Source organism: Cavia porcellus, unplaced genomic scaffold (genome assembly GCF_034190915.1).
Source record: "Cavia porcellus strain 051 isolate PalLab524CR breed Dunkin Hartley unplaced genomic scaffold, mCavPor4.1 scaffold_4, whole genome shotgun sequence".
NCBI classification, from domain to species: Eukaryota; Metazoa; Chordata; class Mammalia; order Rodentia; family Caviidae; genus Cavia; species Cavia porcellus.
The window spans coordinates 71572918-71598497 of NW_026947487.1; the positions used below are offsets into that span (position 1 = coordinate 71572918).

Genomic DNA, 25580 nt, shown 5'->3' on the forward strand with positions numbered 1-25580 from the left:
GGTTTGGCTTTTGCTAATACAAGAGGTATGGTCCAATAGGAAGAACTTAGGCTTTGAAGCCAAAGTGATCTGAATTAGACTTGAGATTTCATGTTAGCTATTCCAACACTTCATCTCTTTGTCTACAAAACTGAGAATTAGAAAGGTTTCCCCTTGTGGTTGTTGTACAGAATGAAATATGTGCAAAAACAAAAACAAAAAAAAAAACACAGCGTGGCTCAGGGAGATGTGCTGGTGCATACCTATAATCCCAGCTGTAGGAAGGTGGAAGCAGGATTACAAAGTTGAGCTACACTGCAAATAAAATCCCAGCCTGGACTACATAGTGAGACCCTGTCTCAGAAAACCAAAACCAAAACCAAATCCAACAAAAAGAGAGCATGGCACTCAAGAGCCCTTCAATATTAATTTCTCCTTCTCCACTTTCTGAGAAAACAGGATTAGACCCATCCACACAGCACAGTTCTTTTAGGTATTGACTTTCTTTGAATGAGTTTCAGAAAAAGATTCTGAACCATACAGTAATCCCCAAATGGAAGTGAAATGTCATCCCTTTACACAAATACTCTTTGGCTTAATTATTTAAAGTATCTAATGCCTGGTTTATCATTACCATAAAAAAATCAAAGTAGAACTCAATTCATTAATTTCTCATTTAACAAACACTAATGATTGTTTCTCACTGCTAAAGATATAGAGAGTGTCAGGTAAATTTTACCAAGCTACCTACAGGAGATAATAGTCTACAAGTCTTTTTGCCTATAGAATACAAACTATTACACTTCAGTCAATGACCAGACATTAAAAACCATTTGTGTTAAATGCATAATACTGAATTCCGTAGCATGACCGTTAAGGAGCTGTTTCTAATTTTATTATATTTGGAATATGCTAGAGGGAAATCTGACCCAAAATTTTGAAGCTGCCGATGTATTACAGAACTCATCATGGCCTGTTCCCTCTGATGACACCAACAAATACTTTGGAAAATGGAAACGAGAAATCAATTTGCATTACAAAAGCAAAAAGATGTGGAAGAGGTGGGAGTGTAGCCATTTTCCCCCCAAAGCTGTCTCCCATTCATTTACAAACAGCCAGAATTTGGCTACTAAAAGAAATGTTCAACTATGCATAGCTCTTATACATGATCACATATGTAATAAATTTTGGACAGCATGACTGTTAAATAAAGACAGTGGGAATTTAGAAAGTATTTAATGCATGCATTTTATTAGAATGACATTTTCAACACCAAGATATGTGATGATAGTCTACTCAGTCACTCTTAACAGTAAAATCAGCACTTACATCAACTCACTGTAGGAGGCGCTATATACCAAACAATATTTTGGTAAATTGTAAAATAAATGTGTTAAATACAACAGAGCCCTTCAGTAGAAATTAATTTGGGACATAACAGGCTGCTAAATTCTGTACTAGAATGCAATAGCGGACACATTATTTTTAGAGGTGGAATACCATCATCAGCTCACAACTAGAACCAATGACCATCAATGGATCATTTCAACCATCTAACAACCAATAGCAGCTGCCAGATGATCACTGGTCCCATCACAAGATACCAAAAACAACACGAAGCCATCACAATTTAGTTTAGTCACCTTGTAAAGCCATGTCATATTTCTGTTTTAAGTTGTCTGTTCAAGGGAGTTTAGGAAATAAACCATAACCCAACCCAAATCTCACATCACTCTTTACAGAAACAGATTCATAGGAACTAATAACTAAAGAAAGATACAAATACATACTTACGTTTAACTGTTTAATGCTTAACTTTGACTCCTGCAGGCCTCACCTTGAAGCACTTTCTTACTGTCATGTTACCATGAAGTTAATTCCCTGTCCATGATTAGCAAGGAAACTCAATGTTTTGATATTGAAGAGTTGGCATAGGTCTATTGTCTGCTAAAATCCTTTTTTTAAAAAGGATCTTATTTTGAAAAATTATTTCTATACTTTATATGCTACTAACTCTTCAAACTAATTTTTTGAACGTTGAATTTAGGGAAAGTTGCTATCACGGAGTACGAAAAAATATCAAAACTATCTCTAAGTGGATTTTTTCCCTCAGAAAAAATGCAAAACCAAACTAAAGCGCTTAAGAAACACTTAAGATCTTTGAATAGTTTGGAGAGCAGGACTGCATTTGTTTTTTAATATTTGGGGTATTTAAGAGCTTATTCTTATAAAATATCAGAATGGTTTAAAAATATTTCACCAAATAAATTTTGGCAAATAGTTTGGAAAAACATAAAAATTTTATATGTGTACTATAAATATGTAATATAATTGTACTACATGTAGATAAAAGACAAAGATAATTGATTTTTTATATTATTTAATTTACACCATATCTGTACCCATATGACAAATTCACAGTTATAACTAAAAACCTGCACTTACAACTTTTTACTACTATTTGCATAATTTCTAGTAACAAGCTCTGAGGTCTAATACATGTTTTTCATCTAGGGATTATACTCTACATTTTAAAAATGTATTTTAATATTGTGGCTCAAAAATATAAACATCAATATATTTTATGGATAATTAGCTCTGGATTTTAAAACTTTCCAGGTAAAACAGCCAAGTGCACCCAAGGGCATAATCTCACAAATCCCTCTTTATCAAACCTGGCAACTTACCTACTACAGCAATGATCTGCAGGACTTCGAGCTTGAAAGCATTGCTCTCTTTTAGTTTTTAAATTAAAAGAGAGGAATAGTAATGTGAAGAATTCAAAACAAAATGAATCTGAACATTTAGAATGCCATTTTGATGCTATACGGCTTTGTCTTACATGTTATTTTGGAAATCCCACTTGTTTCTAAATGTAAAAACCTGTCTTTCTGTTCCAAGTCCTGATTCAGAAAATCAAGAAAATATCCCAAGCCTGCTAATCTACTGTTGGTTCCTCATTGCTCACAGAACAGCAAACTATATTCCTTTCTGTAATTCTGTCCTCTTTATTATTTCTTTGAAAAAAATGGAAATATTTAGCTAGCACTTTTTCAAAGGACAATTCCTGATTAATACAGGTATGAAAATTCATGATTTATTTTCTTCTGTTCCCTCAAATGTGAGATGGAATATTTATACTTGGCCCTCTTTCTTCTAAAAACCTTTAAATAAAGCTTAAAGAAAGAGAAGAATCAATCCTGAAAACTGACAGCTGAAGTTATGTACATGGGCCTATTACTTTTTTGCTTACTCTTCTTTTGTTTATACCACAAAATTCCATGTCATACTCAACATTCAGTATTCCTCTCAAATACCATTTTGTGTTCAAAGTACCACATAACAATGTAAATTGACATACTGGTTCAGTTCCTGAGTTATCCAGATAAATTACCCAACATAAAGTATTTCCTATACCCATCCTTAATCTATCTCCTTACCTGCCAATAACTAGATTCTCCATTATAGGAAAACTGCCCGCAGTGTGTCAAGCATCTTTAGGGATAAGTATATCAATAATTTACAGTTACCTAATGAATTACCTATACAAGATTGTTCATTTTAATTTTATATTACTCTAAAATATACATATATACACATCCCACATGACAAATTTACATAGTCCAAAAATTAACTGATATAATTCCAAGTGCACATTTAGAGATTCACAGTTGAAAAGCAAACTTACATTCAGGTAAAAAATATATATATATGGTCTTACATTCCTAAATTACATAGCCAGGCGAGACACAGAATGTTTTAGCATTTGTTTTAAACTTATTATTTTTTCATCAGTCCTAGAAATGAGCAAAACAGATATAAACCTCAAACTGTTTATATCAGCATCACTCCATGACATATTGTTACTAACAAATTATCCAACTTGCTTACTCTATACAAAAAGTGATATGAACATAATTCTGTACAAACAAGAGTTAGAGGCAACAAATGGAAACTTTATACAAAATACATAACTTTGTACCGTTTTGACCAAAAGACCTTTAGCAAGCACATTCTTTTTTGACATTAAGGAACAGTCACATCTGTAGAGCATACTTAACTAAAGAAAATAAAAACAAAGAGAAAGAGTGCTAATAGTTGAGATACACAAGTGTGCTGTCTATAAATAAATACATGATTTAGCAGTGGCCTATTATCTGAACGAATTTCTTTTGTATGGTTACAATTACCAGGAAGTGGTCCAGAACACAAAATACGGTAACAAAAAGCCCAATTCTCACATTTACTCCTTGCTACATGTATTAACTATAAACTCTTGCAAGCAAGGCATAGTGATGTGCCTGTCTAGTCCCAGCTGTCTGGGAGAATGAGGCAGGGGATTACTTCAGCAAAGGGATTCAGGGCCAGCCTGGGCAATACAACGAGATCCCCTCTCACAAAAGGGAGGAAGGGAAGGAGAAGAATGAAAAGGGGGTGGGGTAGGAAGGAAAGAAGGCAGGAAGAAAGACCCTTACAGATAACATACTGAATAACTGTCCAAAATCAGAAAAATTTGAACAATTTGTTTAAACGAATAAAAACAGAAATAATCAAAAAGAAGCCACAATTGCCTTAGACTCTTAAAAATTAGAAATTCATGCAAAAAGTTCTGTACTCAATCTCTAGCACCACAGTAACAAAGCAGCAACAATGACAACAAAACAAAGTAAAAGAAAAAATTTAACACTTATTAAGTGTAACAGAATCATTGTCATTTGCCCATTCAACTTCAACACTCGCTATAGCTTCACTGCATGTATATTTATACTAAGCATGGATAGTCAAAAATAAATAGAATGGGTACAGTATGTATTAAAAGCTACTATGTAATAAGTGGTTATCGACACTGATGTGGGTACTAAACTAGCCAGTCACAGAGTCACACTGGCACAGGTGAACCTTTTGCTCTATCAGTTTCTTGACGAGTTCAACACTGATGCACAGAAACCCTGGCTCCAAAGCAGCAATCAGGCCCATCGGCCACTGGAAGCAAAGCTTCTGCTGAATGAGAAATTGATTTCGGAGTTCTTGTACTTTCCCCAGGCACCAAAAGGCACTACCACCGCAGTACTGTTATCTTCAGTGCCATACTGTATTGCCTGCAAGGTTTACCAAGAAAGAAGAGAAAACGGTGAAGTTCAGAGTCTGTACAAAGACAAACCATTCATTCCCTGGGAAGCCAAGCTGGTTTTACATATAATTGGTAAGATTCTTTCACCTTGTTATCAATGTCACATGAGGTCATCAAACTTCAGGTGGAACAAGAGATGACCTAAAATAACCACATCATAGTGGAATGTACTCCATCGTAGTGACCTTGGTAATAGAAACACTGTGGATGATATGCAGTTCCTGAAGAAGGTACACATAAAGCACTTACTGTGGGACCAAACACAGTAGACTTGATAATTAGCAACTGTTGTCAGCAATTCTGCTTCTAGGAATTTAGCCTAAAAAATTAAAAATCTTGGAAATGATGTGTGGGAAGATATTACCATAGGATTATTTACTATGCTCCTTACAAAATAGAAACATGCGGATAAACTAATTTCCCACAAGAAGAAAAATGTAAATCAATTTTAGGAAGTAGTTCAAATAGCAAGTGACATGGTCAGTATTATAAAAGTGCTTGGGATTATACTTAGCATCAAATGTATTTTAAAACCCCTCACATCCCTAAGCTAAAATTGTAAAGGAAAGGAATGATGAAAGTGTTGTAAAATGCTTCAATAAATGAAAAAAGTTTAACAAATTGAAAGACAAAGTCTTATAGTATTGAAGAGCTATTGTACTTAACACATAGAAAGTTCTTGCAATGAAAATAACAGGCAAAGATAGAAAACAAGTTATACAATGATTAATAAACTTTGCAAATCAGTAACTCCACTAAACAAAATTATTCATACTTAAAACACTAAAAGTTTCATTTTTTCACCTACCAAATTGGCAAAAAAAAAAAAAGGGAATTCAAAGGATTCACACAAAGAATAGCACCTGTTCATGAGAAGTTTAGGCCAAATTTAGCCAGGCGTGGTAACTCACGCCTGTAATCCCAGCACTCCCACTTAGGTGGGAGGATTGTTGCGAGTTTGAGACCAGCCTGGGCTACAAAGTGAGCTCAAGGGCTAGCCTGAACTGCATAGCGAGACCCCGTCTCAAAAAAAGACAAAAAAAAAAAAAAAAAAAAGTTTAGGCCAAATTTGTCCATTCTATCAAAATGTACATTTCAGAAATGCAAAAATAGGGGTCAGAGATATAGTTCAGTGGCACAGCATCTGCTTGATAAACACGAGGTCCTGAGTTTGATTCCTGGTACCAAATCCCCTCCCCTCAAAAAGAAAGAAATGCAAAAAATATCTGTTGAATTAAAAGCATGATGAGGAATGGCTGTAACTTAAAACTACTATCTATAAGAAAAAATATTAAACAACACAAAGCAACTTTTACATGTCCTTTCCTGGATATGACCCAGCTTTCCAACTGTATCCCTGAGGGACACACAATCCCATCCATTCCCCTTTTTGTGCTTTCACCTTTTTTGCACAGCCATTTTTAATAACCTGAAGTTAAGCATTGTAGAGTGTTTCCCAAGTTGAATATTTTCTTGGAGAAGTCTAATTCAAAGGTCAAGTCTTTGGACTTGGGAATATTGGCTGACTGAGTTTGAAGCCCAGTTCTGCAACACTGGCTCTGTTCCTCGGATTTCCTCCTTTGGGAAAAGCTCCAATGTCAGGCTTATTATGAGTTAACATATATGTGAATAGAATAATGTTTGACACAAAGTGATATTAGCTTACTATTACAATTGATTACTGCTCTCATTATCATCTCAAGGTCAAAAAGTAACCAATATGGCATTTCCATGGCCTGTTAGTTTTTCTTAACCACTTGGGCAGATGTAAAACTTTGCCAGTTAGAAATATTATGGAATCAGGTGTGAAATTCATTGTGATGTTTAAGCTAAAACACAAGATTTCAAAGAAATCTTCAGCTTGTGGCCACTCCGAGCCATATGGAGATCTGGTGCCACGGGTTGTCCTGCACCCTCCTCCCTCCTTGGGAATTTCCCCGCAGAAGTTCTGCCATGTCACCTGTTCAGTCACTGCATGGGCTGCTTCAGTAGGATCATGGCACTGATTGACAAAGTCACAGATCTCTTGACTGTTCACCATGAAGTTAATTCCATCTGTGGTGAGGACGAGGAAGCTGTCATCAGCATGTTGTAGCTGCAATCAGAACCAACACAGATGATCACAAACCAGACTTTGACTTAAAATAATATTGACAACTGGAAGATATCATTTATGTGTCTTGCTGAATAGTCATCTGTTTATAGGCAAAAAGTGGAAATGTAAGAAGTATCAACCACCACCAAAGATAAACCATTTACTTAGTAATACCATAATGGAAAAAGTCAGATAGCCAAATGATGAGGTAGCAAGAGCTTAAACCCTATTTTTCATCTGAGTGAGCATTCTCCATCACTAAAAGCATGAGCATTTGTATGCCTCAGACCTCTGTATGCTTTAGATTTGTTTTCCTCGTAAAATGAGGATAGTAGTACCTCTTTTGAAACAAACCTGTCAAACAGCAAGGCCCACATTAAGTATTTCTTACATAAAATTAGTGTAAGTGAAAGGTCTACTAAGAACCCCTTCGTGCAGCTAATGAACAAAGATTTTTCTGTCATTGGAAGTTGTTAAGTACTACGTGAGTTGCCTCAAGGTTTTCAAAGAAGGAAGTATCAGATCACAGTTGTGCACTGCGGCAAAGTAGGGTAATAAGAGCAATGAGCTATGGAAACACCACTGCACTCGGACCAGCCGAGCTATGGAAATAGAGGCGGCAGTTATTCAGCTTGGTGGAAACGTGAAGTCAAGGGAAGCTCCAAGCTGGAATGACACTAAATGATCAGGCACAGTAAAGAAAGGACAGCAGAGTCAGTCTATCAGAATTCCACAGCAAGAGTGAAACAAAAACCAAAGACTTCACAGCTAGCAGGCCAGGAAAATAGTATCTTATCTGAAAAGTTTGTCTACTCTTCTATAAATTACTCTCCTTTGAAAAATCATTTTGGTTCAGCTATATCTTCCAAGAAAGCCTGCTTATTCATTCTTTCCACATGCATCTCAAGTATCTGCATGTCCTTTCTCACCTTGATCCTCTTTGTTTCAGGTTCTGCTATCACACCGCTGGTTTTCAGGTCCAAATCTCCAATACTCCTTGTCATTGCAAGCCTTCCATTAACATGAGGTTGTCCCAAACTATTCCACGCTACAAAGCCACCACATTTCTTGATCCTGATCAAGAAACATGAGCAGACTAAGATATGATTGCAGAAAAATCTCTGTTAATTTTATGCATGACATCAGTTTTTAAACTTTTGTCTGGGAATATAGCTCTGTGGAACAGTGCTTGCCCAGCATGCATGAAGCCCTATGCTTGATCCTCATCACCACAAAAAAGTGCAAAATTTCACTTCAGATGGGTACAGTGGTGCACATCTGTAATCTCAGCTACTTAGAAGCCTGAGGCAGGAGAATCCTAAATTTAAGCCCATCTTGAGTAACATAATGAGATCCTGTCTCAATATAAAAATTTAAACAGTGGGAACCTATCTTAGTAAGAGGCCTTCGAATCAATCCTTGGTACTGAATAGATAAATAATAATACTTCATTTCCTCTTGAACTATAAACATCACCCCATACAAAAATTCATGATTTATGGTGGCATACCTTTCTTTTTCATCTTTTCTTTCTGGAGTATGGTCAATGGTCAGCTTCGTGGGTTTTCCTTTTCTACACAAAAGAGCTCGGCTGTCCCCAACACTGGCTACAACCAGTTCAATGCCATCTCGCAACAGGGCTACTGTTGCAGTAGTCCCAGATGTTAGAAGAGTTGCTACAAACATTATAAAAAAGAATACAGTTAGTGAGAGTCAGGTAATGTGACATAGAATTTTTATTACAAAATAAAACACAAGCATGGTAAACTAATGCTGGGATGTATCATTCTAATTTAACTAGAGCTATGCAAATAAAATGCAAATGAACTGTGTAAATAACAGCATGCAGAGAAACAAGTATTTAATTCAATAATAACAAGGCTCCATGCAAACACAAAAGGTTGCTAATTTGGCAAACAATGCATTACTATCTCCAAAGTGGTTTCCAATCACGTAAAGTACAGTAGAATTGAACATATAATGATGATGATGTACACATACAATTATGTGTACAAGTCAGGTGTCAAAATCAAAGTATTAAAGTTTAATTAGGCTGCCTACTATGACAGGGTGATTTAGATCTGTTGAACTGACTTTTTTGCAATCATCAAATTAGCTTTTTCTGTTCCACAAAATATAACAAATTATGTAGTAATAGGCTGAGAGATAGAGAAAGACAACTATTTGCTGTTTTTTTCTTTTGTTTTGTTGGTGGTTTTTGAAACAGAGTCTTGCTACATAGCTCAGACTGGGCTTATGCTTACTATGTAGCCCAAAATGACCTCAGACTCCTGCCTCAGCCTCTCAAGTGCTGGGATTACAGGCCCGTACTACCATGCCTGGCTCACCTATTTGCTCTTCAATACTGTATTTTATTTTCTTTCCTTCTACAGTTTTTTAAATTTTATAAATCATCATCAAAATATTTTAAAATGGTTGAAGATTCAAATTCTTTTCTCTTCACCTTTGTTTTCCCTAGACATGAAACAAAGTCACAGCCATAATTATGTTAACAGAAGATTTGAGGAGCCGAGAATTAAATTCTAGCTTCTCATAAACGTGGTATAGGTAACACTATTAGCACCAAAAGGATCTAATAGTGAGCCTGTATCCAAATGCAGAATAGTATTGCCAACTGTGATTGCTGTGGTTCTGCCCAGAGCATCCTAGGAATATTAAATTTCTCCGACTGAGATCAAGTAAAATTCAGTGTTATAGGCTTGACATTGCCACTACTCACTCCATCCAAATCAAAAATCAAACTGCATTTTTCTTTTATTTCTTCTGGTAGTGTTTGCCCTAAGATCTTAACCACTTGTTGAAAAAAATATGTACGGTGCATTGAGCCTTGTCAAAAGTGAGATACTATAAAATTATGGGCTAAAAAGTAAAGCAAAGTAGAAGAAATTGAAAAGGACTATTTAAAGCAGGTATTATCTCTAGTAACAGTGTTAATTTTTTAAAGCACTTAAAAATATTCAGGTGACCATCTAAGAATGATTTTGACTTTAAAGGTAAATTTAGAAAAAAATGAAGAATTATTCATTGAGACTCAATATTTCCAAGAATTTTTTCACAAAGACAATTTCAAAAGCTTCATCTGTAATATATTTTGAAAGAAATATATAGTTTATATATATGCATAAATATATATCAATGGATTTTTCAAGTCAGTATATTAAAATGCCTGCTTTAATCAGAAAAATAAAATGGAAAAACATGAATAAATTCTACTTAATCTTTCATAGTCATGCTGAATTTACTTCATTGAAAAATACCAAATATAGTTGTACTATCTTGCCACTTATCTCTTGATTTTGGAACTGTTGTGTCAATGTTATGATTGTTGCAAAATATACAGCAGTGATGTTTATATTACAAATATTAACTTTTAACTTGAGATCAGACACTATACAATGATGGAATTTTTATACAGCAATGGAATTTTTAGCATGTAAGCCAGCTTTATTTTCAAATGATTTAAATAGCCAGGCAAGAGAAATGCTACCTATCCAGAGATTTTTGTACTTTTCTCTTTGATAGTCAGTAATAGCTTTTTTAAAAGTTATCTTTAATTGGCTATGACAAGAATTAAACTTTGATAAACAAAAGTTTAGTGGTTTAGGTTTGTAATTCTTGGCTGTCCCACTTAGGAATTTAAAAGAATTTGAGTTTTTATCAACTCACCTCCACAGTTCCAAAATCCCAGGGTTAGGGAAAAGTTTCAAAACTAACTGTTGAGACTGATTTGCTAAGCATCTAAGAATATAAATAGTAAATCAGCATTTATTTTCACTTAACATTTAACACAGAAGTAAAAATTCTCACTTTTCAGGCCTAATAAGAAAATTATAAAACTAAGACATCTTTCAATAAGTTCTTAACACTCACTGGACAATTTCTACTGCAAGTCATCTCAACTAATGGGACAAAGAGGATGTGGGAACCTTCCAGTAGTCCAGGCTAGGAACCGCTGGACTCCTTCACCTGAGACAAAATTAAGCAGATCCCTCTGAAGCCCAGCATATAGTGTCCACGGGCTCCAGGTCTAGAGCTGGTGACCACGTACAGTTCTCTGCCACAAATAACACGCACAGAGGCAAATAGGAAATTCACCCAGGAATTTTGCTCAAACATTACAAACCTGCAACACAGGGGAGAGCAGAGAAAGAGCTGCAAAATAAGGGGAAGGGTTTTTATTTTGGTGAAAATTTCACTAACAAATTATATCATATTCTAGGAGTGCCAAATTAATGATGTGAAAACTCAACTTGCTCAAGTTGATGGCATTTTGTTGTTGAATTTTTGTTTTAAATCACAGACTAATGTCTTTCTTAGTCTTCCAATGTAGGAAGAAACTATTTGCAAATGCATTTGTAGCAAAACATAATGGTGTCAATATATACACATCTGTACACACACACACGCACACACATACACCCACACACACTTACATAATTGGTCTTCCATACAGTAAATAAGTACCATTATTGAGTTAGAAAAAAAGTACACTGTAAATTTGTTTGGTAGCAACATCAAAGTTGTTCCAATAACAGACGAGTAAATTCCAAGGGACAGCACTAAATAATCTGCATCAGACAAGCAGTACACAGTCATGGGATGTGAACTACAGTATACCACCAAATTACTGAGATTTAAATATTTACCAGGCAGGAGTCAAAGCACCTCCTATGCCAGACACAGGCTTAACACTTTTGTTAATGGTGCACAATGCAGGGATTTATTATCTAGAAACAGTGTTTCAGTAGAATGATTACTTTCAATACATTTAAATAAAGGCTAGTAAGGCTCTTGAGCACTAACACAGGTTTATAATTTATAGAATTCATAAAATGACTATTTCTGCAGCTCTCTCTTTTCCCCAGTGTTGCAGGTCAACACAACAGAAGAAAAATGATCACAATTTTGAACAGCAACATAAAGGTAAAATCTATACTTTTCAAAATATAACAATGCAGGTAACTATTTAACTGTGTAGTATCAACAATATTAGAAACAAATAGTCTCCACCTATTAAAAATGTGTTTTCTAGACAGGTACAATTCAGGAACACCAAAACCAAAGTAACAAACGAGCTGAAGCAGTAACAGCACAATAAGAACTTCTCTTTGATGCTATCCCTATTTTTTTTTTTCCCAGTTTGGTGATGTAACATTCTAAAATGTTGCACAGGGGCTGGGTGTGGTGACAGGTCTGCAGTCAAAACACTTTGGGAGGCTGAGACAGGAGGATACTAACTTAGGCAACTTAGGCACCTTAGACCCTGCCTCACAAAAAATTGTTTAAAGGGGCTAGGAATATAGCTCAATGAGAAAACCCTGGGTTCAATCCCCAGTACTGGAAGAAAAAAAAGTTGTATGGGCTAGTGTTGTACCTCAGTGACCATATGTTTCAATCTCCAGGACCACACACAAAAATTCCTAGTTACTTTTCAGCTTAATTTTTCTATAAATATATCATGATATGAAGAGCCCCAATGTTTCCAATGAGACAAGCTGTGCCTCCATTTGTGTCTCTCACTCCATGTCAGAGTAGGTTTCTCCTTTGGACCCATTTATCTAGCAGAGGTTTGCTGCTCTCAAAGCTTGAGCAACCTACAATCACGTTTAAGGTTTGTAGGATTGTAGGTTATTAATCTAACTTTTCTACTACCTAGTCTGTTTTAAGTGACTATTTGCAAACAACAGAGGCATTGGATAGTATTTGAAATTACTGGCTGGCTTAATAATTATAAAAACACACATTTCTATTATAAATTGAATACAAAATAGTTCAAAGATGGTGACAAAAAAAGGCTAGGTTGTAGCTCAGTGATCTAGCACTTTGCAAGGCCCAGTACTTAAAAGAAAAAAAAAAAAAAAAAGCAAGCATGGGTCATTGCCCTGACCAGAAAGGTCCAACAGTTGTGCAAATGGGCCTAACACCAAAGGAAAAGTTGAAAGCAAGCAGACAGGGCAAATTATGGAACCACAGATGTTTTTTAGGCTAGCATTGGAGAAATACAGATATTTATATATCTATAGATAGGGATTATATATTACTTTAGATACATATATGCTTCAAAGAACATTATCCACTCTTATAATACTGATACTGCTTTAGTTCTTGCTAAAAACTTCATTTTTTTTTTTCAATTTAAATAACCTTGAAGTCTATAATGACATAGATTTGGGGTGTTTTAGTCCAAAAATTGAAAAATTAACATTCAGCATTTTGTGTCTAGTGACTTTAATATGTTTGATAAAATAAGACCCAATACCAGAAGATAACTTTTGACATCTTTGAAAGATTGGGCAACTTATTAAGAATAAAACTTTTAAATGTTCTCAAAACACTAATTTTTAAAAATGCATAAATTTTAAGAATATATATAATAACATAAATATATATTTTAAGAATATTATGTATGACATATTTTATTAGCATACCTTATAAGCATTATTCTATCTCAACCCATCATACTTTCAAACAAATAGCTATTAAATAAAAAGTAACTTAAAATATCTTTATGGAAGTTCTAAAATCAGTGCTTTAAAGCATATGATAGAGGAACCAAACTAAACAGCATATTTTAATTTCATTGTTAAGGGATGAGTTAGTTTATGATTAAATTTCCTACATGCCTGTTTGGCTATGAGAAGAAAGTAATCAATAGAAAGCTTCTTTTAAGATGCTCAAGTTGAATAAATACTCTAAGTTCAGAATCTCTTGAATTATAACTTATTACTTAATAAATGAGGAAAGTCCTTTCAAATTTTCATCTAGTCTAATACTGACGATCCTAAGCATCAACACTGACTGGATCCTTTTCAGAAAGGCTGACTGCACCCTGAAAGATTAACGTGTTTGGCTGCTGGCTGCACACCAACGCTCGGGACCATGCCCTTCTCAGCCTTGCCTTGCAAACTACAGCTGTTCGCAGGACAGCTGGCACCTACCCCCAACAAAACACTGCCACTCATAAACAGTGAGGTGTGTGACGCAGCCAGACTCACAGCCAAGCTGGGAGTGGGTAAACTAAGAGCATGCCAAAATTCACAATTATAATATAGAACAAATTTTATTTTCTCCTCTTCTTCATGTGTTTTACCCATTTTGAACAAGAGCTCAATCTTAGGCAAAATCTCTACCCTCTCTCACCTCCTATCTTATTGAAGGCTGTTCAAAGGAATGAAGGAATGAAGAAAAGAAGACTAAATGTACAAATTAAAATAAAACAAAGGAAAAACAGATTTGAATGCTTTTCTGAGGAGTGTGACGGTAAGGTTCTCAAAAAAGAGCAAGAAAGGGCCGGGGATTTAGTTCAGTGGCACAAGTGCCTCCCTGGCAGCAAGCACAAGGTCAGGAATTCAATTTCTGGCACCAAAAAAAAAAAAAAAAAAAACAAGAGCAGGAAAGAGCTGGGATGGAGGTGTATGGTGACTTTGAGCTTGTAGCATGCTCAGAGTCAGAGGATTGATACCACGCACTGCGACAGAGGGGTCAGGTAGGGAAGCCTTTCATTCTGGCAAACAGAGCCATCCCAGAATTACCTTCTCCTCATCATTAAATACTCATGTGAGAAAAGTCACACTGGGACCCGGGAAAATTCCAGCCCTAAACTGAACTGACCTTTCTCTGGGTTTCAGCTCCTATCGGAGAAATGGAGAGAGTTCCTATCCCTGTGCATCGCTGAAAATTTGAAAGTGACATTTCTGTAGTATGTTCTTTAAAAGGAAAGGATGAAACAAATACAGATTAATATTACTGCGTGATTCACTTTCAAATCAGCGCTGAGGCATACATTTTAAGGCTGCTCTTAAATTTTCAGGATTAACATTATAAACAAGACATTTTGGTCAGCTAACTAGCTGGCTGCATTTTCCTGAAATGGTTGTGATACATCTAGTAAAAACCCAAAACATTTTACTTTCAAAATGTAGAGACATGTAGTATACACACTTTTTAATTCAGTTGGCATGCTCTGAGATTTAACAAAAATATAAATAATCACCAGTTAACAGAAAATTTGCAAGATTGAGCTTTAAAAAGTAGAAAAAAATGTCTTCCTTTTGATTATACAAACTGCATATTATCTAACAATTTCCTCTAGGAGTTATTAGTGATTATCTTGTTGGAACAATTACTATCTGCCCTGGTAGATGTAATTATCCAAGTATTTTAGCATTTGCTCATCAGACTCATCAAGGGGAAAGTATTCTCCCAAGTATGGATATCTTCCTCACGAAGCAAGAAATCAAACAGATGAAAACATTCTAAAACCTTCTTAAGATTAAAAAAATCTAATAACAGAACATTAGGAGGTTCCCTTTCTGAAAAATTCTTATGTTAAAGTGAGGTATTAATATTAGTTTGTGTTCCAAACAGCATATATAAAATCATTTCTATATAAGCTTCCTTACAAAAAAAATATACACCCATGGCTGGGTGGTTTCCTTTTTACCCCCATTTCCCCAACATTCTGAGAAATGTGATTGCTTTACGTACCATCAGCAGATAGGTGGGCATGATTCGCAAAGGCTTTATCTATTTCTAGAAAAGCCAAAGTCAACACAGTTTGCAAGTTCTTCTCCTTAGGAAGCAAATCCCTGTGTAGAGAGCAAAGAAAGCCCTGAAAAATCATTTTACTGTGGGTATCTCTCTTCATGATCATTTTATACAGTCATTACACACAAGAGACTTCTTAAAAATGTACTTGTTTATTTGTTTGCTTGTTTGTTTTGGGTATTAGAATGTTTGGGAATTAGGATGGAACTCAAAGCTTCCTGCATGTGATAAGCTTTTAGGGTCAGGAAAACTACAGTCTGTCTGGCGATGTAGTCCAGTGATAAACTACTTACCTCAATCAATCAATCCCTTTTTTTTTTGAGGTACTGGACACTGAGCACAAGGGCTTCCCACAAGCTTGTCCCCAATGTCCCCTCACCCTTTCGGCTTTTTTTCTTGAGGCAGGCTTTCAGAATGTAGTGCAAGCTGGTCTTAAACGCACTTATGTGGCCCAGGCTGGCCTAGAAGTCACAGAGATCCTCCTGCCCTAGCCTCCAAACATTGGGATTACAGGTATGCACAACCACTCCAAATCCCTTTTTATATTTTATTTTGAGATAGGTTTGGTAAACTGCTGAGGCTGGGCTCGAACTTTTGATCCCCCTGCCTCGGTCTTCCAGAAGGCTAGGATTACAGACATGTGATACCACACCCAACTTCAAGTGCCTATTCTTAAAGAATTAATTCTCACAACTACAACCCTGTGAGATCAAGAGTTTCTTCATAGTAAATTAAACCACCAAACTATGTTCAGTAGTACATGCCTGTCATCCCAGCACTGTGGGAGCCTGAGGTTGGAGGATCCTAAGACTAAGCCCAGGACTCACTCAGTGACTTACAAGACCTTGTCTCAAAACAAGAACAGAACATAAAGTTTTTAAAAGTCTGGGGGAGTAGCTCTGGGTTCAATCCCAGTACTGTAAAAAAATAAAAAACAAATCAATTATACTACTGAGTTGTAGAATGAGGTAATTTATACCTAAATCAAGTGATGAACAGTATAGCTAACTATGTACATAAGAAATACACATAATACACAGTCATAACTCTGTGATATGTCTTCTCTCTATCAATTCTAGCAATAGTGATTCTTAAAATACAACAATAGGAGTAAATAAAATTTTAAAGGGCCTCAAAATGCCCACATTAAATGCCTTTTCCGCACACTAATACTACTGTACAAAGCTCTTTCAACCAGTACTCAAAACTATTCACATCTCACTTGAGAGTACCATTATTGAAACACTTATTATACACCCTGCATTAATAGGAGTAAAGGTGTTTCATAGGTTATAATATGCATTTTACACTAATTTGTGAGAAATCATCACAAAGTAGTATATGTTCTGCTCAATGTGTTCCTTAGGGAGTTATTAAGACACACATCTCTGAAGGGGTACTAACTAAGAATAAGGAAAGGCATGCATAAACTTCTTCTCATTCATAGGGTGGCAGTGCAAAACCTCTCAAGTAACTTAGTTTACAAAGGACACCTCAGCCAAAAGGTAAAAGATTAAACAGGAAACAAAGGAGAATTGTCAAATGGAAAGTAAGTGTACGTACGTAATGCATTTCTTCATATGAGTGTGACAGAAATCTGCAGCGGCAGGTCCTCCATGTCCATCGTACACTGCAAAGTATAGGACCTCCTCTGTCAACTGAGCAAAGTCAAATCGGTCTTCATTCTCTTTCCGTTTGCCAATATGGGAGGCGCAGCCCACGTTTTCCAGGCTGATTTTGGGAATTGGTTTCCCATACTTAATGCTGGGTGGCAGCAGAATTGGCTCATCAATGCGGTTATCCCAAATCCCAAAACTGTCCCAGGTAGCTGGACGCCCACTACCATCAGGGTCAAACCGAGAACACCTGGACTCTGAGGTGGAGCTGTGGCACGTGGGAGTCACCCGCCAGTCGTCCTGCAGCAAACGAGAGCTTAGCAGCACTCTCCTCCTCACCTGGTTCCCACTGCTTCTAACCAAAGTAATCAAGGCTGCAGTTGACATAACTCCACTCCAAAGGCCTCAGGAATGAGGGAAAGGGCAATGAACAATAATGAAGTGTCTTCACAAGAAACGATACAGCTGCGAAGAGAAAGAGGAAGAGAGACTGAGTCAATAATTTTGAATATAATTAATGTTATTAGACACTGCGAAAAAATGAAAGCCACAGAGTATCTGCTAACAAATATATATTTATGTTATATATTAGGCAGACACCCAGCAGCCTACTTCTAAGCACAGTGAATCTATTTACCTACTCAATTCATACTACTTAAATTCTATAAAATGTGATAGTATGCATGAGGTAGAACACACTTAAAGTGCCTCTCAAACTTCAACCTGCAATCACTCCAGGGTTTTGATAATGTGCAATGGCTTTTGTTTATTATTTATTTTCATTCAGTTGCTATGAGGTGGGGTATAAGGTGGGCCTGGGAACTCTGCTTTTCTAACCAGCTCTCTGGTGATAACAGAATTAGCAGGCCACTCTTTTAGGTAGGAGGACTACAAATGCAAGTAACACTTTCCCTTCTTTAATCTGATTACTCCAAAGAAAAGCACAAATAGTAAAAATATCTGTGTCTCCTAAAAGAGAAACAAAAAAAGAAACATACAGCTAGGTAAAACTGCTTATAATAGGCTAAGACTGCATTGCTTGAAACTATTACTCTGTGTATCTACTTAAGTGCAAACTTAAAGCCTGCCTTGGCATTACTGGGTATTGCCAGGGGAAATTCTGACAGCCTGCAGGAAGGGCTGTCTCTTTGATGGTTTTCCAATATAAATATTCTAAGCAAAAAACCATTCCCTGTCTTTCCTTCTTTTACTTTGATTCATTACTTAATTAATTTGCAGTGCTGGGGACCAAACCCATAGTGTTATGCATGCTAGGCAAATACTCTTTCACTGAGCTACATACATACCCAGTCTTACTGTTAGGTTGCAAGTTAAAAATTAACTGGAAAGGATAGTGTAAGATTTCATAACGCTGGTATAACATACACACACACACACACACACACACACACACACACACATCAACCAGCTGGAGCACATCTATGAGAAAATGCATTACACGGGTTATGTAATCACTTTCAAATCAATTTTTGGAAACCAATGCAGCTGAATATAAAGGGTAAAATTAGAAGAACTGATGAGATTCCTAAGGACATCCTTTGATATTGTGATGGTTAATCATGGTTGTCAACTTGACTGGACTGAGCAATGCCTAGAAAATGGTAAGGCAACATCTACATGTGCCTATGAGCATGTTTCCAAAAGACCTGCCCTGAATATGGGACACACCATCCACCAGGCTGGGGGCCCCGTGGAACAAAAAGTGGACACATGCCATGCCCTATTCTTCTTGAGTGGCTGCCACGGCCAGCTAACATCAGCCTCCACATGCTTCAACACAGCAGGGACTCTCCAAGGGCTTCCAGCACTTCAGTCGCAGATTGGGGCTACATCCTTGGTCCCTCTGATTCTGAGGCTCCATGTCCTCGGACTGAGTAGCCTTGGTTACCCCCGGGGCTGGGGGTTTAGCTCAGCGGCATAAACGCCTACCTTGAAAGCAGGCAGTCATGAGTTCAATCCCTGGTACCGATTAAAAAAAAAAAAAAAAGAAATGCCTGAGCCTGGCCCCCAAATCATTCTTGGTCATGTGCTGCCCTGGCAGTGTGATCTCTCCCTCTCAGAAAGTGCTTCTGCTGTGATGATGCCATTCACCAGAGCCCTCACCAGAGCTAATGCCAATGCCTTGAACCTTTTCTTTATGAAGTTACCCAGCCTCAGGTACTTTGTTAAAATAACAGAAAACAGAGTAATCAGAGGTCATATTTTATTCAGCAGCAATAACAATATAGGTGACAACTCGTGGAGAAATTTCAAGAATTCTCTCCTTGCTGGGACAAAATACCCAACATCCAAAACAAAGGAAGGAAAGGTTTATTTTGCTCACTGTGGAGGTTTCAGTCCATAATCAGCTGGCTCCAAGGCAGGGTGGCATGACACTGGGGCAACAGTTCCAGACAGCAGCCAGAGCAAAAGGGAGAAAACAATCTCTTCTCTTCCCTTATATTGTACAGGGCCACACTTGCCCCCCACCCCATCTCTACCACCCCGCCCCTTGCAGGTGTAGCACTCACAAAATCTCCTTGCCCTCCTGTGTACAGGATGAGGATATTTATAAAGGAAGAACCCTGGCTCCCTGCTGAGTCAGTGAAACTTCTAAACTGCTCAAGTTGACACAATGTATCAACCGTAACACTGTGTATAATCTAGAAAGTAATAGAAGTGCTAATCATTAATAGAGAAAATTCCCAAAGCACCTTAATACCATACAAAAAATGAAGCTTTATAAATAAAAACATGTATTAGAAAACACACAAGAAGAATGCACCAAAGTTAAGTGAACTACTGTTTTTGGCTTCAGTGTGAAGGCATGCATGCCACATTTAGCTTTGGCCTACATGGTAGTCCTGTACTTACTTTAAAGAATAGTTATTGAATTACAATCAAATCAATATTAAGGTTTTCCTGTAGCTTTACTAAGATATCCTTGTCCTTTTTTCCTTCTTAACCCTCTCAAATTTTTAAAATGGTAAAATACAACTGCATTCTCAGCAGAGAACACACATTTACTGGAAACATTATTTAAGAATAAAATAAAAGGAATGTTGGTCCCAGTTTCCTAAAGCCTATATTGACTAAAATCAATCACTGACTTGGCCTCATTCTTACATATTTCCTATGTAATCATCTCAGAAAGTCAACGGAGTAGCTATGGAAAAACATCTACTTGAAAGTGCATTATTGTAAGAGGTTAACTGTGAGTCAGATTTGCAGATGATTTATTACCACTACAAAACTAGATCAGCATCACATCATCTAGGGGAGCAGGACATGCTCTATTAGGAGTTTCATCTCCTCCAAAAGCAGTAAAACAAAAGTATACTAATTCCTGCCAGATTCCTTAAGAAACCAGTGAAAGCTATCTTGTGTTTCCAAGCTAAGTAACAACTTTAAGCCTATATAAACTCTGGTGGCAGAGCCAGGCTTAGCTTGCACAAGGTCTTGGGTTTAATCCTCAACACCAAAAGGGGTGGGGGGGGGGGGAACAAGAATAAAGAAAAAAAACATCTGCACACCAAAGAAATGTTTCCTCCACAGCTTCAAACTTGGAAACTGACATCCCAGACTGCCTCACTTTCCAGATGTTCATGGAAATGACTATGCACTGAACAGGCAAGGAATAGAATTTCAAATGTGAAAAATAACAATGTCCCCTTTTTTCATTGTTGTATTGGGTATTGAACCCAGTACATGCTGAGCTATACCATCAGCTCCTTTTCTATTTTTAATTTTGAGGCAATGTGTCACTAAGTCACTAAGTTGTCCAGGTTGGTCTTGAACTTGTAATTCTCCTGCCTCAGCCTTTCTAACTGTTGGGATTCTAGATTTGCACCACCATTCCCAGTTCAAAACTCTTTAAAAAAAAAAAATATCAATGTTTTCCATTGTAAAGAGTGGGGCACAGACTGACAAACTCCCAAGAATTCATTCAGCAATTATGAATCTGGGTAAGTTTATCATTTACCAACTAAGAAACACAGTCACTCAGAAATTTTTTGAATAGGCAAAGGAGAATTTTGCCAATCTTTTGATGGAGAATCAAGGATAACTTCTTTTTAGAAACCATTTTAATAATTATAGACAAACTTTGTATGCTAAATCATCCAAACAAGTCAAAGGACAGAAGTAAATCTACTGGAAAGCCCTCTGAATTAAACAAAAGTATGTCAGAGCAAAAGTTAAGAAAACAGAAAGCGAAAGAACATATCCACATATCATTATACTGGTAAAATAAAGATTATGCTAAGCAAGAAAGTAATAAATAACTGCAATCCTAGCTGCACAATGTATTACATAATCTAAAACATGTTAGTAGTCATATGCAAAAAGAAAACAGATAATCATCTACTTAAACTATTTTCCAAATTACTTTTTATTTCCTAATTAAAACAAAAATATATAGCTTGTCATAAGTGGTGAGACACACCTATCATTGTGCCTTTCTGGGGGCTGAGGCTACAGGATCACAAGGTCAAGGCCAGCTTGAGGAACTCAGGAAGACATTATCTTTTTAAAGGGCTGGGGGGAGGGGGGTAACTCTGTGGTACAGTGCTTGCCTAAGGTACACCAAGCCCTGGGTTCAATCCAAAGTATCTCCCTTTGAAAACAAACAAACAAACAAAAAAAAAACAAAACAACAACAAAAATTATGGCTCCCAATTTACTTTATGAATTAACCAAATAAAATTTTAAAAGTATATGAAATGTGTGAGTAGACACACAAAATACCTTATATATTCTAGCTACTGTCAATAAATAACTGCCTGAAAATATTTTCATCATTTCCACATTAGTTTGACTAAGCCTTCCCCATCTTCCTCCTAAATCTGATACTTTAAATCTAACATAGGATCCAAGGCTAGAAAACAGGTAAACACTCGTGTCTCTTAAAAAATAAAAAATAATGCCAGGGAGTTACATTTGTGGCAGAAGCACCTGCTTGGTAGATGTGAGGTCATGAGTTCAACCCCTGGTATCCCAAAATAATTAAAAATTAAAATTAACTGGACGTTGGAATTCTAAATGAAAGCATATGCGGAAAACCATATCCCAAGACAAAATCTCAAGTCAAAACCATCAAGAAGGATAAAAAGTACAACTGTCTTTTGACAAACTCTGGTATGTGGGATGCTGGGGTTGGAATCCAGGGCCTGCAGATGCTAAGAAAGAGCTCTACCACCACACTCTATCCCCAGTTCAGCTGTAGTCATTTTAAGCACAAATTTGATCTACAAATCAAAGGGAAGTGAAGAAACGCCACAGAAAAAACTACAAAACCGCTGTGCCAATTTTAGTATATTTTGCATTTCTTGGCTCTTTGTCATCCCTCAGTGGTGTAACACCTTACTGCTGCCCATTTCATTTTTAGGAAAAGGAGGCACTGCCTCTGCCAAGATATGGCACTGATATTTAAGATACACTGTTCTTGAGTGTTGAAACCAGGTCAGGAGAGCAGATTGTAAAGCATATGACAAAATCATTCAGTAGTTGGAAAGATCATTACTACTGATAGCTCCTTAGACTTTACCTTTCCAGAAAAAAAAATTTTTAAAGAAACTATTCATACCTGTCTATTATGAAGTGGCAAACACAAGTAAACACAAGTAATGTTTAATATTCTTAAACTAAGTTTTGGTTGTTTCTGTTGTTTTACTGATCTTTGGGTGTACAGGGGAGTGGGGTGAATCCCAATAAACTAAAATAACATAGACTGTAGGACTCAAAAGCCTTCCACTGCCAGAAGGAAGGAAAATGTACTAGTCTACTTGAGGGGAAAAAATAAAACAACAAAAGGTCCCTTAGGTTTGATGGCGAATGTAGGTTTCTTGCAAATAACGAAAAGATTATCGGAGCAGTGAGAAGTATTTCTTACTCTCATCCTGTAGATAATCTTTTTAAACTGTGAACACAAACCACAGACCACATTCCAATCCTGTAACTTTATGTCTCAGAATTTTCCTATTCTATGTTACATCACCAGCACCTCCCCCTTTTTTTATCTAAGATTCCAGTGAAGGAAGGTGTCTGTACGGATCAACAGAAAGTCACTGAAGTTGCAAGGGGGAAAACAAAAACTCAGGGCTCCAAACTGTAACTAAAGTATTTTATTACACGGTGGTGGGTCTGTTCCGAATTTCCGTATCCTTCAAAAGTCACACCTGCCCTCAGTTCGCGCCTTCCTACTGTAGCTGCGTAACCAGGACACCGCTAATTGTGGCTGTTTTCAAGCTCATTCTCATTGTCGCTGGAGTAGCTCATTCTGATACTGCCCAACAACCTCATTATTTCCCCCGCCCTGGCAAAAGGTACGAAGAACCGACAGGGGCTTGCTGCACTCTCTTGCAGACGCTCGGAAAGGGCAACCACTTGAGAGATTGTGTATTCCCTGGCAGTCTCCACCTACGGTCCCCGCTTTTGTCATTGCTCAGGATTTCGCAGCTGCTAAGAATGGCATCGTCAAGGCTCTAGGCCTAAGACTTCAATGCTGTCCTTGCAAGGGAAAGCCCAAGGCTCGGATCTGATCCAAACAGGGTTCTGCATCCTTCTCTGTACGGATCTCCCGAAAAGCTTGCCATTGGATAGGTTTGGGCTCCGCGCTGGATTTGCTGGCCGTAACAGCTGAGTGACCCGTGTGACATTCGGCAGGAAAGTACCTTCCCGCCAGTGCAGCAGTGCGGAGAACTCGGTTCCCCCACACCTTCCGCAGCCGGGCACCCGCCCGCCTCCTTCCGGGCGTTCGGATCCCGCGGTCGCCACGTCTGCTTCCCCCGGGCGGCGACGCGGCACAGACCCCGCAGCATCCTCCGGAGCCCGAGCCCGAGCCCGAGCCCGAGCCCGAGCCCAGGCCCCAAGCCCGGCCCAGCCCCGCCACGCTGCTCCCCGCCAGCCCGCGCGCGGCCCGAGGAGGCTGGAGAAACTGAATGACCTTCCTCTAGCCCCTTCCCGGGGAGTCCTCCGCGCTCACTCCGGGCCTCCCAGAGCAGCATCAGGCCGACACGGTAAAGGGACTGCACTCTATGCTTACCTCTCCGAGATTGTAGTCCCAGGAGTTTAAAATTAGCTATTGGAGGGCAGAGAGGCGTTGTCTTGGTCGGTAATAAGACTGTCTTCCCCGTTGACTCGGACCTCCACAATAAGCTGTTAAAGGAGGCTCTACTTCATCTCCAGGAAATTCTCGAAAATTTTTGGCCACCTCTCGGCTAGACGAAGAAGTGGGCGATGTGTTCCCGTTGACTGACTGCAGTTCTGGCCAATCGGCGCTCAGCACGGCGGCGCGTCCGCCCTCGACGTCAGCGAATCGCGGACCCCTAGAGGAACGAGCCTCTCGCTTCTGCAATTTGACTCTGCAATGTAGCAGAGCATTGCAGGACGACGTCAACCTGGACCAGTGGCGGCTTGCGCCGGCGCCCCGCCCCTCGTGGCGAGAGCTGCGGCTTGGGAGGCTCGCCCGGAAAGTGGGCGGGGCCATCGAACCTGATACAGCTCCCTCGGGAGGGAGGGGGGGTGGAGGGGGGAGGAGGGTCTGTCTCCTGGGGCCAGGCCGTGGTTATTATGACAGCTGGGAAACAGAGAAGGGTACTTTGCCTGGGCTCAGAATTTGAAAGACGTTAGCTCTTCTTACGTACTCTTTAACAGATTCACAGTGCTTCGCTTTTCGTTGTTGAACAAACAAGCGTCTTGTGATCCTTTGAGACTGTCGCTTCATTCATTCGCCGCGGTGTTTCTGTGCTTAGGAAGGACCTGGCGTGTGTCAGGTACTTGGTAGGCAATGGAGAGATAAAAGCAACCCAGCGAAGCATGAGTGTTGCTGTCAGAATTTGCAGTCTAATAAGGAACAAAAAAAGAGGAAGATTATCAAGTAAATAAGCACGTATAAAATAAGAAATCTGTCAAGGGAGGAAACAGATGAGGTATGGGTGGGCCCATCATATGATAAATGCAAAGTGGAGTGCATGGAAGCCGAGTCCGGAGTGAGGGAATAAGCAGTCGTTGGAACAGTGAAGCGATGATTGTTCTTGGCACAGGGCACCGCATGAAGAAACTGCTGAGGTGGAACACTTGGGCTTTTGGAAGAAGGAGCAGGTCAGTGTGCCCTAGTACAGTACAGTGAGGGAGAGGGAAAACAGCGAGCTGCAAAGTAGGTGAAAGAAATAGGGCTTCTAGAGTTTGCGCT

General features: G+C 38.2%; 1 protein-coding gene across 1 annotated transcript; it reads right to left on the minus strand.

Annotated features, from left to right (window-relative positions):
* Positions 1 to 1202: 1202 nt before the first annotated feature.
* On the minus strand, positions 1203 to 24636 carry Ppm1k (protein phosphatase, Mg2+/Mn2+ dependent 1K). The gene is made up of 7 exons (XM_003467468.5): positions 24432 to 24636; positions 17337 to 17854; positions 15714 to 15814; positions 8716 to 8881; positions 8135 to 8279; positions 7071 to 7205; positions 1203 to 5078 (listed from the first exon to the last, which is right to left on the minus strand). Exons 2-7 carry the CDS (start codon positions 17774 to 17776, stop codon positions 4947 to 4949), a joined length of 1119 nt encoding a protein of 372 aa, XP_003467516.1. The 5' UTR covers positions 17777 to 17854; positions 24432 to 24636; the 3' UTR covers positions 1203 to 4946.
* Positions 24637 to 25580: the final 944 nt, after the last annotated feature.

Coding starts and splice junctions, on each gene's coding strand:
- Ppm1k (XM_003467468.5), bottom strand. CDS start 17,776: ATGTCAACTGCAGCCTTGATTACTTTGGTTAGAAGCAGTGGGAACCAG. Junction 8,882..15,713: donor TGCCCACCTATCTGCTGATG/GTACGTAAAGCA, acceptor TAATGTTTGTAG/CAACTCTTCTAACATCTGGG. Junction 7,206..8,134: donor CTGAAACAAAGAGGATCAAG/GTGAGAAAGGAC, acceptor TTCTGATTGCAG/CTACAACATGCTGATGACAG.